Consider the following 16321-nt stretch of genomic DNA (forward strand, 5'->3'; position numbering starts at 1 on the left):
AATAATATAAATATAATTATATAATATATAAATACTTAAATACATAGTAAACACGCATAACACTATCCGTGCTCAACACTAATAAAATGCCCATACCTGGATTTGAAACCGGGACCATCGGCTTCATAGGTAGGGTCACCCACTAGGCCAGACAGGTCGTCAAAAGGTGTTATTTTATATTTCATGTAAACCGCCTACTGTCTCATTGTTCATTTAATTAGACTTTAAACTTTCTGATATAACCTTCGGCAAGCATTAAGTACCTATTTGTATTGTACCTATTGTACAAAAATGACGTAATACTTATTGCAAATTCGAGGGAGGAACTGTCACTGTTCAATCTTAACTCTTTCCTCTTTAAACCAGTCCTTGAACGGCGTGGCGAATCAGTTGAATGTGGTGACTGTTGACATTTATTAGCACTATGAGTACTATGACAAATATTTGACTATGTTACGAGGCTGTCAATACATAAAGTGCTCGCTCTATCTATTTGTATCGGAGTAAATGAGATAGCGCAGGGCCTGGACAAGGAAATTAATAAGAAAACTATTGAAATATACAGAAAATATATTATTTTTATAACATTACTCGTCAGCGGTTTAGGTACAAATGTTGAGAAATTGTAATTTTAATTGCATAAGTCAAAAATATAAAGATATAAAATCGTTTAATTGGTGACCAATCTTTGCAATTATTTTCTATCGAGCCGATTTCGTACTTAATTAATATCAACATATGTAGATCTTTTTGCTTAACTAAAACAAATATTTTTTTCTTAAAAAAATCCTTAACACTCTCAGCGCCACGTGGGCCGCCGACGGTCCAAAATTTTTCGAGTACAGCAGGCCACTATGATTTTTGAGCATCGATTTAATATAAGTACATAATATAATATATTGATATATTAAATCTATGTTTTTGAGTAACTGTATCAGCAGTGAAAAAAAAGTCGTATGTCCTATGGCGCTGAGAGTGTGTAACACCAATTTCAACGAATTGGGTGTTGATAGTCTGTAAGTGGTATGTATTCTAATTATATAATAAATAAAAATATGTACCTAAAGTAATTAAAAATTGTTCATACATTTTAAAAATGTCTTTAAGAGTAAACATGTCTTACTTATAGAAGCTCTTTCGGATTTTCGAATACAAATATTTCAATTCAATTACGTCTTGCAACAACAAAGAACCAATTACGGACAAAAAGACATACTTTCATGTCTCAGGTAGCGATGGGTTCGGTAGGGTACTCACAGTTAGATTTGGATAAAAACTGGGCCAGCAAAGTCATTACCTGGCGGTAGATAAGGGTCCCGACGGGTTCGATGAAAAGACGATAATCCTGACTCAAAGGTTCGTGTTTACAATAATGTACTATCTACTAGTGCTAACTATTGGCGTTATTCCTATATATGTCCATTTATAGTTTCTTATCTGTCGCTTAAAAGATATATGTGCTTGTTGCAACGTGAAAAACACCAATTAACGCCTAATACTCGTATTAGTTTGTCTATGACTTGTTAAGATTTCTGAATCTCTCGTCTTCTCTCTTCGCGTGCCAATGTATATAGATTGGGTGACATGCAAGGGTACACTAATAATAAGATGTGAAAACCTAAGTGGCGAGTTGGCTAGCTATATATTTAACCCTTTGAACGCCAAGAGCCACTAAAGTGGTCATCTGCTGTCGTGCCTACCACGCCAACGACTACTAAAGGGGTCATGGCAGACGCTGTCAAAGCAATTTTACTGTTGACAGATAAGTTCGTTTCTCACTAGTTGAGATGTTTGCGTGTATGCCACATTTTGATGCGATGCGAGAGAAAGCGTTCGAAAGGTTAAAGTCCAGCTCTCTACCTTTAGCCCTTACACCCGTGTTGCTCTTGATCTTGTGGGGGCGAGTCACCGTCTGCCGGAAGTAAAATTACATACGGTTTTATTAGACAGGCGTCCGGTTTTATATCCCATAGCCCTGTATTTAGTCCATCGCTTTCACCCAATAGCCTAGCACATTTTTAGATTCCATCACCTTCCAATAATCCTCACACCCTGGCGGGTGCTGCCTCTGCGTGGGTCCCATGACACGGGCAAGGGCAGCATCCACTCGGTGTACTACTTACATTTCATTTAAGTGTCAAAATGGACTCGACGTGTTGGCTTCGGCTCCGCGCACGCCATCCAAATATCCAGAACACCATTGCTTAGTGATGGTAAAGAGATAAGAGGAAAGCATTAGCATCCCATATCCCATACCTCTGTATTTAATCCAGTCCTTTACCTTCAAAGGGCCGTATCTCACCGGGACACCACGGTGGCGCAACCAGGAGGACGCCAGGTGAGATACCCTCCATAGAGCTGTATACATTTTGTTGGTGACCGGCGACTGGTTGCGCCGCCGTGGTGTCCCGGTGGGATACGGCCCTAAAGATCAAATTATTTTTTCAGAATCTTTTTTATAAAGTCCAACAAACGCAGTTCACAAATTAGATCACTAGCTCGATCCAATTCGAATATCTTATCACAAACACTATCACACTTATCATTAAAAGTCGCTTGCTATCCAATTAACCGTACTCATGTTTTATTATTGTTTGCCTCAACCTGCTCTGACCACTTCCCGTGACTCACGCTTAACACCATCCCGATAGTTATTCCTTGTCCGCGGTTTGAGGATGTCGCCTCTTTAAATGTGTTTTTTTTAAATTGTTTTTTGTGGAAAATGAATGCTGTAGAAGAGACAGTGACAGTGACAGTGCAGTGTTGTCCAAAGTTTTATTTTAAGACCTGGATGGCTGGGAAATTGAGGAAGAAATTGTATGATGTTGATAGGTGAGCATATTTGAGCTGTACTTAATTAAAGTTATTGGAGATTTATTATTTATTATTGTGCCTGTTTTATAGAGCAAACTTTAAGCGTAAGCAACAACGCAAGATTGCTCGTTGTGTCGTTTAGTCTAAACATGTCTAAGCTATTCGTATCAAAATCATCATTATTAACCTATTTATTGCTGGATGAACGAAAAGGATTATTTAAATACATAATTATAAACCCTGTTGGGGCACTGCAATTATTATTTAAGTTATGTAAAGGGCAATATGCGATATGATGAGGACCGCGATGGGGCGAGACAAGTTTTATAGTTAAAAGTATAACCTACACCTTGCTTACTTTGCAAAGTGTTTCCTACGTATTAGTCGGGAATTTTTCAAATAACGGAATATATGTGACATTATCTATGAAAAGGGACTTTATTGTCGGTGGCGCTTACGCCATTTCAACGATGCTCCCATATTATAAACAACGCCGTGCTACGCAGTGCGGCGTAAGCGCCATCGACAATAAGGTGCCTTTTCATAGATAATGTCACATATTTTAATTCATTATACGCGATGTAATCCGTTGGAATAGTTTTATTCCATGAATAACTATCGCGGTAACCGAAGGCAGGATTAGGTAGGGAATTAACGGTGGCCGTTCAAATTGGACTACAAATGGTATGATTTCATAAAAAGCTCAGTCTATTCTGTTATATAAAGTGACTTTATTGCTCGGGAGTGTATAAACGTCGCCAGGCAGTAACCGAAGGCAGAATTAGGTAGGGAATTAACGGTGGCCGTTCAAATTGGACTACAAATGGTATGATTTCATAAAAAGCTCAGTCTATTCTGTTATAGAAAGTGACTTTATTGCTCGGGAGTGTATAAACGTCTCCAGGCATTAATTCATGTTAAAATAGTGTTACGTATTTTACAGGAAAAATGTCTAGAAAATGCATTTATTGTTTCAATCCCACATAGTTTCAAAGGTTTTCCTAGTGTTGTGTTGTTTCATTTATTAATTAAATATTATTTACTTGTTTAGGTTTATGGGTCAAAATATCTAAATTATATTATGTATTTAAATACAAACGAATGCTTCTATGAGGAAGTTAATCTCACATGTTAATATATATTTTTCCTTTACCTAAATCTAATTGTATAAAATATTGTGATGCCTTTGACCAATTTTCTCTTTTGTGTCGGAGCATGTGGCTGGTCCAGTTCCACTTAGTCTTTTCATAATGTACTCGTAGTTAACATCGATTATTTTTGTTTTCTTTCTAATGTCCTCCAATTTTATTCCAAACATGTTTGAATCGCTGAATACATTAGCCGAATAAAACAAGTTGTTCGGTTAGGTTTCTTGGAACCGAGCCAACGGTTAAGCCTCTGGCGATGTCAGGATCAGGTACATTACTATTCCAAACGCTCCATAGCTCAAGTGTGTAACCAAATACATCGAAAGGGACACCAGGGGGCCTAGCCATGTTGACAATCGTAATACACCGACAAAAGCCAAACGAAAATTGGATAAACAGATGCTAGGAAAAGTCATGTTACGTAATTTGTAATCTTTGGAACAAATATTTATATGCTATGAAATGAAGCTACATATTTAGTTTTCAACGAACGAGCGAGCGACACACGGCTGACTAATAGGGGCACATCCCGGCATTTCAATGTTTTTAATAATATCGTTTTTTAATATACGATTTTAAAATAATTACCATTATAAGCTAGTTATAGTAATCATCTGTATATATCCATTATGTATATTGTTATTGTAAATAAATACTTTTACAAAAAAAAAAATACCATGTTAAAAAGCGGTGGTGGCCGAGTAGATATGACGTGACGTTCGACTGTCAATCCGGAAGTCGCGGGTTCAAATCCTGGCTCATACCAATGAGTTTTTCGGAACTTATGTCCGAAATCTACTCAGGGTCCATGTTGTAAAAATTTAATTTAAGATAACATCTGTATGTACCATGGAATGCAATTAATAAATGAAATGAAATGAAATGTCTTTTGATATTTGCCACCAGCTTTTCGGTGAAGGGAAACATCGTAAGGAAACCTGCATACATCTGCGAAGAAATTCAAAGATGTATGTGAAGTCCCCAATCCGCATTGGGCTAGCGTAGGGAATATTGCCCGAGCCCTCTCGCGCATGAGAGGACGCCTGTGCCCAGCAGTGGGACGTATATAGGCTGACTTATTATTAATTATTAAAAGGAAATCAAATATATATTAAATAGGTATTTGATAAGATTACGGCACAGATACATTTTATTTTAATTTTTTGGTGACTTAAATCTATCAGTTTAGGGCTCCATAGACCTTGCAATAAATCCCACGGTTTTCGGTCCTTTGCCGCGTTTGCATTCAATTGATCTAACTTTTTGGCGAACCGCGAGTTCTCAGTTCGGGGCGAACTACTAGTTCTAGATCGTAACATGTTAGTGGTACTTAAGTTTTATAAATAACGTAATTCAACCATTTTTGTTGGCACAGCTGTGTTAGTATTTCTTCATATGCGGAGTTACAAAATGAATGCAAAGCCACAAAATGCCTATAAAAACTGTATAAATGACACCATACGTTGTCCATTAAGCAATAGGTTAGATACCGCTTAATGTCTAAACGTCGCATCTCCAGTTTGAAATGTGAACTCTATGCCGTGTTTATGAAGGTTGCATTTGTTGTCATGCCGTTATTAAAATATGAGGTTGAGAGATTTCCAGCCGACTAACGGTCATTGACATTTACGCAACGGGTCAAGGCCATTCAAAACTTAAATGCAAGTTAATCATTGGTGAAAACAGAGATCTTGATCATGAGCCTTTACTGTTAAGATTTTTCAGACTTTATATTACGCAGTAAAATCCCTTTAAAAAAATCGGAAGGGTCTTAAGGGGCCCACTGATTACCAATTCGCCGGATGATATCGGCCTGTCAGTTATTCGCGATTGCCAACTTTTGCGAATAAGGCGGAAAAGCGCATTAGCCCTGAAAAAATGTATAAAAATGTAGGTGGAGCTCTGGTATCCGAAGATCAGTGAGCTGTTTGAATAGATTTTACTGTTTGTAATAAATCAAGCTAAATTTGACCGACTTCCCTGTTTCTGATTGAGACAAATTTTAGCATACTTACGTAAGTACGTAAGTTAGGTGGTAAAACAAGGTATTGTACCACCAAGCTGATATGATAATGGAAGGTTCGAAAGGACTAATGTCGCCATAGGAACTGTAAAAGTGAAATACAATATCTTATTTGGTGTCTCTCTTTTGTTAAAGTCCTACAGTAATCAATTGTATCCAAAATGAGTTTCCAGATGCAAACCAGACTTTTAGATTTTCGAGTAAATTCTAATAATCTTAAATAATCTTCGCTACAGTGTTTCAACCTTTCACATATCATCAAACAACTTGTTACATTACATATCGGAATCGATGCCGCTTTCTAACGGTATTTTCGTCCGATCAACCACAAGCAGTCGTGGCCGAGCGGTTAAGGCGTCTGACTAGAAATCAGATTCCCTCTGGGAGCGTAGGTTCGAATCCTACCGACTGCGAACTTTTTGCTTTTATTTTTTTATTCATTTTATTTTTTCTTTTGCAGTTTACGAAGAGGCGCTGGCGTCAATGTTCAGGACGATAACGGATACACACCACTCCATCATGCTTGTATGAATGGCCATAGGTAAGTTCACTAATACAAATATGTTTTCTGATATTAAGTCGCCGGGACTTGTTCAGATATTTTTGATGCCGATTTTCAATCATGGTTAAATTTGTCTGGCTAAAATTTGCAAAGATGAGTAAATAAATGAACAGAGATAATTATAGTACCTACACAATAAAACGACATAATTGGACAACATAAATTGTATATGATTATTGGAAAATTGAATATCCGACTTTAAATAATAATAATTTATTAGATTAAATTATTATTTTTTTACAACAAAATGGCTTACGTGTATTTACATTATACTCGGTAGAGGAAAACATTCGTATTTTGCATCAGGTTTTTTAGGGTTCCGTACCTCAATAGAAAAAAACGGAACCCTTATAGGATCACTTTGTTGTCCGTCCGTCGGTATGTCTGTCTTTCAAGACCCCTTATCTGGGGATCGCGTGGGGATCTGGGGTTAGGTATCGATTGAAATTAAGACCATATGAGTATGGTATCTACAGTCCCTTGAAGCTGTGAAAGAATCAAACTTCTAAGATAAAGTAAAAATAACATGCGGCCGTTTATGACACAAAAAAACGTATATTTCGACACTCAAGTGAATCAAAATTTATAGGGTACTTCCCGTTGACCTAGAAGTATGGAATTGGCAAGTTGTAATATCGTCTTTATACTACAAGTACTGGGAAGAATCTCAAAACTATAAATTTGTAAAAAATATAAGTTGAATTTGTACGAAACTCTCTGTGAGCGAGTCCCACTCAGACTTGTCTGGTTTTTATTTTGTATCTGACCTATTTACGTATTTATAACAGAACATGCATATCAAGCCATGTATATTATTACTATTGTATTTTATCTATGACGTCGAACTGTTATCGATAAATACGTAGGATAGTGACGTAGACGCAGTAGGGGTAACGTTGACGTTTTAAAACGTATATTATGTATTGGTAAATACGACATCTAGTATTCATTGAATAAATAAACGTACTTGAAAAATGCTTTAATATGTATTTTGTACGTTTAGACCACTTATAACGGAAACTTGGACAAATACCTTATTATTTTTCTGATAATTATATTCGAATACTTTTATATTTTTCGATATTATTCGACAAACCGACATAATCAAAGTTAAATAGGTATTAGATCAGTTTCAAATATGACTAAGTTTTTATTCATGCGACAAAGTGTTTCTAGAGATCAACTGTACCTAATTATTTCACTACAACTTAACCCTAACTATCCTTTGTTACAGGGAGATTGTTCACCTCCTACTCAAAGTGGACGCGTCGCCATGTGTAGTGGACAAAAAGGGGGCAACGCCCCTCCACTTGGCAGCTTGGAAGGGGGACTCACATGTTGTATCTATGCTGCTGGGCCACTGCAACCCCCCGGTTAATATAGACCAGAAGGTAAGTTAAATAATACATTTATGTGCATTGTTTAGTACAAGAAGGGGGCAAGCCCCCTCTGGTAGCTAGAAAAGGGGACTTAGCCACAGAAATTCCCGGTCAATATAGACCAGATGGTTAGTTCCCTCAAAGTACCAATGTGATTCGGCCACAACCTTTTAATATTTTTTATAATAACAGTTAATCAATATTATTTCTTTATCAGACCAACGACCAAGAAACTGCACTCCTTATCGCGGCACAATTCGGACACGTAGACGTCGTGGCACAACTCATAGCCAAAGGGGCTGACGTCTCGCTCAAGAACAACAAAGAGGAGAGCCCGCTGGATCTGGCGTCTCAGTATGGGAAGTAAGTTAATAGAATACAAATTTCAGTGCGCGAGAAAAAGAGTGAGTATGACACACGACAGTTTATATTTGACAACACTTTATTGTTTTAAAGCATACTTACTATATCAACCTCTCCATGTCGCTGAGCGGCTATAGATCCATAGTTGTAAGTTGGTAAGGTGTCCCAATTTTGTGAGATTAAAAATAAAATACAGTATAAGTTGAGAACCCTATTATTTCTGCAAGTCGGTTAAAAACCGCATAAAACTCGTAATAAACTAGGTAGGATCATTACTAAAAAGAAGCTAATTTCCCAACTTTTGCTTCTCTTCTTGAGAAGTTGCGTAATATGCCAAACTTTACTAAGGCGCCCAAGTGCGCTCCAAGTATGGTAAGTATGAGAACTTTCCGCGGAAGCCAGAAAGCGATATATTACATGTATTACGATTAACTTGTAAATTTGCTCGGTAGCATATTATATTACAATGTATTTTGTCGTATTGCATGATCAGTTAACCGTTGAGACAAATTGTGTTTTTTTAGCTAATACATTAAACAAAATTAGGGAACCACAAGATCTCGAAAATGTCTTCTCAATTTTTTTATGATTTCGAAGTTCATGGAAAAGTATGACGACATCACATAGTCTCCATTTTACCTATCTGGTTATTATAAGTATTATAACATAAAAATATTTTTACTTAATTTTATTTATGTATTGTGTATACCATTACCAACGACAGCTCAGCTGCCGTTTAACTATTTGAATGGATTTGTTATTTGCTCCTACCCTTACGATAATAAATAAAACCGGCCAAGAGCATGTCGGGCCACGCTCAGTGTAGGGTTCCGTAGTTACTCTTCCGTCACAATAAGCTAAACTGGAGCTTAAAGTATAGTAAATTGTTAACCAAGGGATAAAACGGTACCTTTCACCCGAGTTAAACAAATAGGCAAATTTGCATAATCGGTACCTAATTAAAGTAAGTCTTTTTACTATGAAGGGGAAACTTTTTGCGATAACTCAAAAACCGCTAAACTGATAATGTCCGCTATAGTTTTCATTTAATGTATTTCTTAAGCTCTACTTCTACGATTTTTTCCATATTTTTTGGACTCATGGTTCAAAAGTTAGAGGGGGGGGGACACATTTTTTTTCCTTTCGGAGCGATTATCTCCGAATATATTCACTTTATCAAAAAATGTGTGTTGAAGACCCGTGTTAGTTTTGAAAGACCTTTCCAACGATACCCCACACAGGAGGGTTGAAGCAAAAAAAAAAATCCCCCCCCATTTACGTGTAGGGGAGGTACCCTAAAAAAATTAAATTTTTAGATTTCATTGTACGACTTTGTCGGCTTTATTGATTTATATATCCATGCCCAATTTCAGCTTTCTAGCACTAACGACCACGGAGCAAAGCCTCGGACAGACAGACAGACATACGGACATTGCGAAACTATAAGGGTTCCTAGTTGACTACGGAACCCTAAAAAGTCGAAACGAAGGAGCATAGCTATGATTAATATACAATACAATACTCTTTATTGCACACCTCACATAGTTTACAATAAATGCACAGGAACAAACAAAGACAATTTGATAGAGGTAACAACAGGCGGTCTTATCGCTTAATATACAAATAAATAGTGTAAAATATTTTCCATAATATCAATATCCAGGGAGGAAATGGAGACATCGTTTGTACTTCGTTCACTATCTTAACAGAATATAGTTAAACTAGTAACTCTGTGAGCTGTACCTACACCTCGCGAGCTTAGAGAATGTAAAAGTAAAAAATACTTAGCTTGTTGAGTCGTTATGACAGTGAACTCTCAATGGTCTTAAGTCCTTTATGCCAATTTCTGCAATAAAAAAAAAAAAAAAACAAAAACTGCATCGACGAATATTTCTATTGAATCCTAGAATCTGGTCACAAAATTTCACGAGAATCGGTTGAGAATTGTGACCTGTAGAGAACATCAATACATACGAAAGCAAAATGCTCGAGTTAAAACAGATGCATTCGCTAAAAGTTGGCCATACACATTGGGGTAAGCCTGCGCAGTTTTATCAACTACACTGGTAAAATTTCCAAAAAAGACTACATGAATTATGAAACACCGTGGGATTAAGTGTGATTGAAAATAATTATTTATTGTTATGTATGATGAAATTAAAAACTCAATGTATATATTGGGTAACATTACGGCCCAAAGAATCTGGAATTTCCTAGATTCAACGGGCATCAGTTATGAACTTTAAAGGGCTGTCACAATAGACCAATGCCTGGTCGACGTGGCATTCAAAGGCCCACAAACTACAATAATAATAAATAATAATATATTGGGTATTAATCAGTATCTTTTGACATTTCGATTTTATTCTAGAAAGTTTATAGACTAGTATTTTTTATACAATTTTGGTGTTTGACGATCCTTTTGAGAATTACTTTTATTTATCTTTCTTCTTATGTTAGGATTTTTATAACATGAATATAAAAGTAAAATACAAAAGCATATAAACAACCTAACCTAAGGTACCGCCAGCAGCGGGGTAGGGCCCAAGCTGCCGGTGGTCAGGGCCGCAGAGAGAGGAACCGCCGGACTATCCGCGCCGTATCCAAGATCACCGCCTTTTGCATCTAACCCTTGATCCAACCACCTAGCGAGAGTCTCTCAAGGTGTTGGTCGAGACTCTTCGCTATGAGACCGTTCGCTGAAACGACTATTAGGACAATGATCGTCGAATCAACATTCCACGTGGCGGTTATCTCGTGAGCCAAGTCTAGGTACTTACTGGACTTGTCCTTCTCGGCTTTCACAAGATTGAGAATAACACGAATAATGAGAATTTCTATTATTAAGTTTGACATATCTGTAATAATTCAATGATTTAAGAATAATAATAACTGCATCAATAATTTGCTCTGATATTTATGATTAAGAATATATTGAAAAATTGAAAAAAAAACGGAGCGTGTGTGGCATGCGACTGTGCTGTTTCCTATACAACTTTGCCTGTGCAGTTGAACTGTACAGGTTAAACAGCGCAGGCATACCCGAATGTGTATAGCCAGCTTTACGCTTTGGTCAATAATAAAAATACATCCCTTATTTAGTCATTCTCAACTCATTACTGTAGTTACTGTACAGTGTATAAGTCTTCAACTTTCAAGCCGCAAACTTAGCAAGGAGCGGTCTCGGGTTTTCGCAAATTAGATTTTGCCACTTATCTGTGTCTGAGCTCTGAGGAAAATCGAGGTAATATGTTACTCAGTTTAATTAGTATGTGTTTAACGACGTAATTTCAAGAAACTAATATTGTACACTACACTACTTAATTGTACCGATAAGAGTGCTTACTTGTAAGTGTAAGTAATTTAAACTTTTAAACCGATTTGTATCAAAATTAGAGTACACTTTATGTAAAATGATTATTATCTAGAGATCTGGCAGTTACCTCACTCAACGCATCAGTCTGGCAGTTCAGCGGGGTAACGCAGCCAGCATCATCGGGACCTTGCCGCAGGGACCTTTTTTAGATTTAGTTTAGTTTCGTGTAGTTTTATTTTTGTAGTCTGTATTTAGATTAATTGTAATTTTAAGTTGTTTTTATTTATTGTTTCTAATATGTTTTTAATAATGAAGAATAAAAAAAATATAGAATTTAAAACGAAAAATATCTACTTACCTGATTACCAATATATGAAAAAAAAAAAATTATATATATAATTATAGGCAGAGCCGTTTCATGCCGTTGACAAAAAAAAGCGGCCAAGTGCGAGTCGGACTCGCCCATGAAGGGTTCCGTACCATTTATGACGTATTAAAAAAAACTACTTACTATATCTGGTTCAAACCAATTTTCGGTGGAAGTTTGCATGGTAATGTATATCATATATATTTTTTAGATTTTTCATTCTGTTAATTTAGAAGTTACAGGGCGGGGGGGACACACATTTTTTCACTTTGGAAGTGTCTCTCGCGCAAACTATTCAGTTTAGAAAAAAATGATATTAGAAACCTAAATATCATTTTTGAAGACCTATCCCTACATACCCCACACGTATGGGTTTGATAAAAAAAATTTTTTTTTTAAATTTTTATGACGTATTAAAAAAAAACTACTTACTAGATCTCGTTTGAACCAATTTTCGGTGGAAGTTTGCATGGCAATGTATATCATATATTTTTTTTTGATTTTTCATTCTGTTATTTTAGAAGTTACGGGGGGGGGGGGGTTCAGTTTTTACCACAAACTATTCAGTTTAGAAAAAAATGATATTAGAAACCTTAATATCATTTTTAAAGACCTATCCATAGATACCCCACACGTATGGGTTTGATGAAAAAAGATTTTTTGAGTTTCAGATCTAAGTATGGGGAACCCCCAAAATTTATTGTTTTTTTTCTATTTTTGTGTAAACATCATAATGCGGTTCATAGAATACATCTACTTACCAAGTTTGAACAGTATAGCTTTTATAGTTTCGGAAAAAAGTGGCTGTGACAGAATCGGACAGACAGACGGGCATGACGAATCTATAAGGGTTCCGTTTTTTGCCATTTGGCTACGGAACCCTAAAAATGGACGACTTTTATTTTTTCTTACAAAACAATTCAGCAAGCAATGTATCACTACTTTGTTTTAACTCAAAACGTCTCATTCATGACGCGACGTCACAACTGTCACAAGTGATCATGATGTACGAAATACATTGCCGCTCGAAAAAGATTCAAATATTAATTATGCTCTGGTAGTAAAGACTAAACTAAAAAAACCTTTCAGAATTGTTTTATAGCACTAAAACCTACGTCTAGTTTAAGTTTGAGGACATTATTACACAAATTCACCAAGTTCCATAGTGAGCTCATTAAGGCTTGTGTGGTGGGTACTTAGACAACGACGTATATAATATATAAATACTTAAATACATAGAAAACACCCATGACTCAGGAACAAACATTCATTTTCATCACACAAATAAATGCCCTTACCAGGATTTGAACCCGGAACCATCGGCTTCATATGCAATATTCATACATATTTCTAATCACATTCAGTTTTATCGTAATTATACATTCTAAATGCAGTCCTAATCTTAACTGAACTCGGGCGTGCGCTAACTAATATTCAGTTATCATCACGCACTGACACTATTCTGCTGACCGACACGCAGTTTATGTGTGATGTGTTGTTTCTATATGAATAAAAGCATTTATTTCGGACACAAATACATCCATATTATGTTAGTGTTGTTACTTATATTAGGAGTGCTAATAGAAAGTATAATGCAAAGTACAATTAGAATGCACATGTAAAGACATCCAGTGAGTGAAGATAGGGCTGTCCATTCTCTCAGCGATCACGTTCAGGAGTTGTTGGTGCTGCCCCGCACGTGCTCGCCCAGGGACGCCACCCGCTTGCGCAGCACGGCTTGGAAACAGTCGGTTTTCCACGCGGCGAACTTTCCTGACGCGCTGCAGCGCCAGGGCAGCCTCAACAACCCCCTGAAGGCGTTATTGTACTGGGTGCGCAGAGCACTGCAAGGTTTTTTGGTGTAGTCACTCCGCAGGTTGCACGTGCATAGGGTTTGACAATACGTTTTGTACAGGGTTATTTTCACCTCGGTAGAACAACACGGAAACTACTTACTTTCTTTCTACTTACCTTCTCTTCATAATTCTTAATCCTTCTGTTCTCAGGTTAGAAACGGTGGTGCAGCTAATAGACGCGCATCCCCAACTGCTCGACCCGTACCGATTTCCCATCGGCAGGGGTCGGTCTTTCCCCACCACACCCCTGCACCGGGCTACTATGAATGGAAACAAGTGAGTACAATTCTTACTGTGTTATACCTAAGGGTGCAAAGTGAGTGGATGCTCGACCACGGGCATTCCACGAGAATGTCTCTTACGTAACGCATTTGCCGTGTACGGCAGCTACGTCAGTCAAATTCGCTCAAGAATATACTGCCAATTTGCTAGCCAAGTTATAAAACATTACCAGACCCAATATTGCTTTTTCAACATTTTCGTGGACAAGGCTCGGAAACCGGTTAAATTTCTAGACTGTTATCATGTACTTGGCGCAAAACCTTTTAATTTCGGTTTCGCTCGAAAAACCGGTTTTTATGAAAACAGTTCTTTTCAAATTAACCGGTTAGAGCAATAAAAACCGGTTTCTTCCTTATGTCGGTGTCTATGTTTACGTGGCATACTAACAGGCCGGACGGCTGTTTCGTCGTTCGTCGAATAAACCGGTTTTATTCGGTTTATAATACTTGTTGGGAATATTTCCGAAATAAATTTTACAGTTCGAATTTTCATTGAAATCTCTTAGTAGAAAAAAGTATCCAAAAAATCTCGTAGGTTCTCCAATATAGGTACTTTACGCAACATAGACTTTTCTATTTCGTCTTTGTCTGCAGACAAAAATGTCGATTCGTAACAAAATTTACTTATTTGCAAGACTTGCTTCATTCATATTCATATTCATTTCAATAGTCAGTTACCTCAACAATCTTTAATTACTATAGTCATCTATTATAACCCTCTTCCCATCGTATTTACAACCTATTAATCAAGCTTCAACATACACGTAAATATTTAAATTATTTATTTACAACATCTCGCCCTTGGAAGGTCATTCTCCAGATTTGTGCCTGCGTCTAAACTCCGTCAAACCATACTAAATGTATGAAATGTTCGACACAGTCTGACCGCAGTCATATAATTTGGGGAATTTGTTTTATACTGTTTTATACTGTGAAACTAGTATAAAAATCGATGAATTGGCTACTTGACAGTTTTTTGTAAATAATGTCAATCGATCTTGATTTTCCTGAGGATCACATCTCTATATAATATAGGACTCATAGCATTTAAGCAACACAAAGGTCAGAAATGAGAGTTAAAGTTTGACGCTCGCTCGACGATTGAAACGCCTCTAACAAAATTATATTGTAATGTGACGTCACATTAAATTAGTGTGTCCTAAATATATGGAAGATCAAGAAAATTTATATTTTGAACCTGAAATATTGCGTTTATGTATATAGTTGTCATACAATTTATTTTTCAATAAAATGTAAGGATCGAATGGTACCATTTTCTTTGATCTGTTTAAAAGTAAAAAAATATTTTTTTTGAGACTGTTTTTGTTTTTTATAATCTCAATATGTCTTTTTAAATTCACCTTTTTTATAATGCATGGCTCATTTCCTATCCGTCTAGCTAAATTTTGTTATAATGTATCAAGTACCCAATTTCCTATGGTACCCATTAATATACAGTATCTTTAATAACTCATCTATTGAAGCCCTCTTCGCTCACTGTTTTTACAAGCTATTAATCAAGCTCAGCCTAGTTTTCACCATATTTACATTATTTATTTGCAACATCTCATGCAGATGTATGGTAATGCGAAGGCGTGTACACACGACAATCGCTTCATATTCATATACGTTCGTTATAACGCTCCGATCAGTTCTGTGCGTGTAAATTTGCTTTATTATAGACACGGGTGGGATGTGAGAAGGAATCTTTTACGTGGATGAGCCTGGCGTTGATATTTTGTGCTTATTCTGTTTTTGGGCACAAATTTTGCAAGAGTTTATGCTATACATCCAATCCGAATATGGCTGTGTGTGGAAAAGAGCCATATATACAGGGTGTTTATTTAGTCACCTGCAATCATTTACGGGCTGAATATATAGGTCATACTAAGCAACTTTTACTATGGGACCAACCCCGAAATTTCGAAAAGAAAGTTTACTCTCACATAGAAAATCTCAAGGTCAGACAGCCAAAATGTATGAAACAGCCAATTTTTTATCGTGATTTGAAGTTGCTCAGTATGATCTACACATTCATATCACACCGTAAATTATTGCAGGTAACTAAATAAACACCCTGTATTGGGTAGGTATAGGCTCGGCCATGCGTCAACTATCGGAATAGCAACTTCGGCTTAATGCCGAGGCGTTCTTAGCATTTCTGAACACCTTTGTATGCCCGAGAACGCCTGAGGTATACCTCGGCATTCCC

At 36.8% G+C, this 16321-nt stretch overlaps 1 protein-coding gene and 1 non-coding gene across 3 annotated transcripts in view; both read left to right on the plus strand.

Moving 5' to 3' along the window:
• LOC133525091 (uncharacterized) overlaps positions 1-16321 on the plus strand; it is a 177115-nt gene that overhangs the window by 24344 nt on the left and 136450 nt on the right. The window contains exons 1-5 of one of the 2 annotated variants that reach the window (XM_061861333.1): positions 2689-2832; positions 6446-6526; positions 7782-7938; positions 8144-8289; positions 13979-14104. In XM_061861333.1, coding sequence (XP_061717317.1) covers positions 2723-2832; positions 6446-6526; positions 7782-7938; positions 8144-8289; positions 13979-14104 — 620 coding nt within the window. In that variant the 5' untranslated portion in view covers positions 2689-2722. Of the gene's footprint in view, positions 1-2688; positions 2833-6445; positions 6527-7781; positions 7939-8143; positions 8290-13978; positions 14105-16321 lie in introns of those variants that run through there. The other variant, XM_061861334.1, reaches the window with a different exon arrangement.
• Trnas-aga (transfer RNA serine (anticodon AGA)) lies at positions 6317-6398 on the plus strand. The gene has a single exon. It is a non-coding gene; the product is annotated as a tRNA-Ser (tRNA).

The sequence above is a fragment of the Cydia pomonella genome, chromosome 14 (genome assembly GCF_033807575.1).
Source record: "Cydia pomonella isolate Wapato2018A chromosome 14, ilCydPomo1, whole genome shotgun sequence".
NCBI lineage: Eukaryota > Metazoa > Arthropoda > Insecta > Lepidoptera > Tortricidae > Cydia > Cydia pomonella.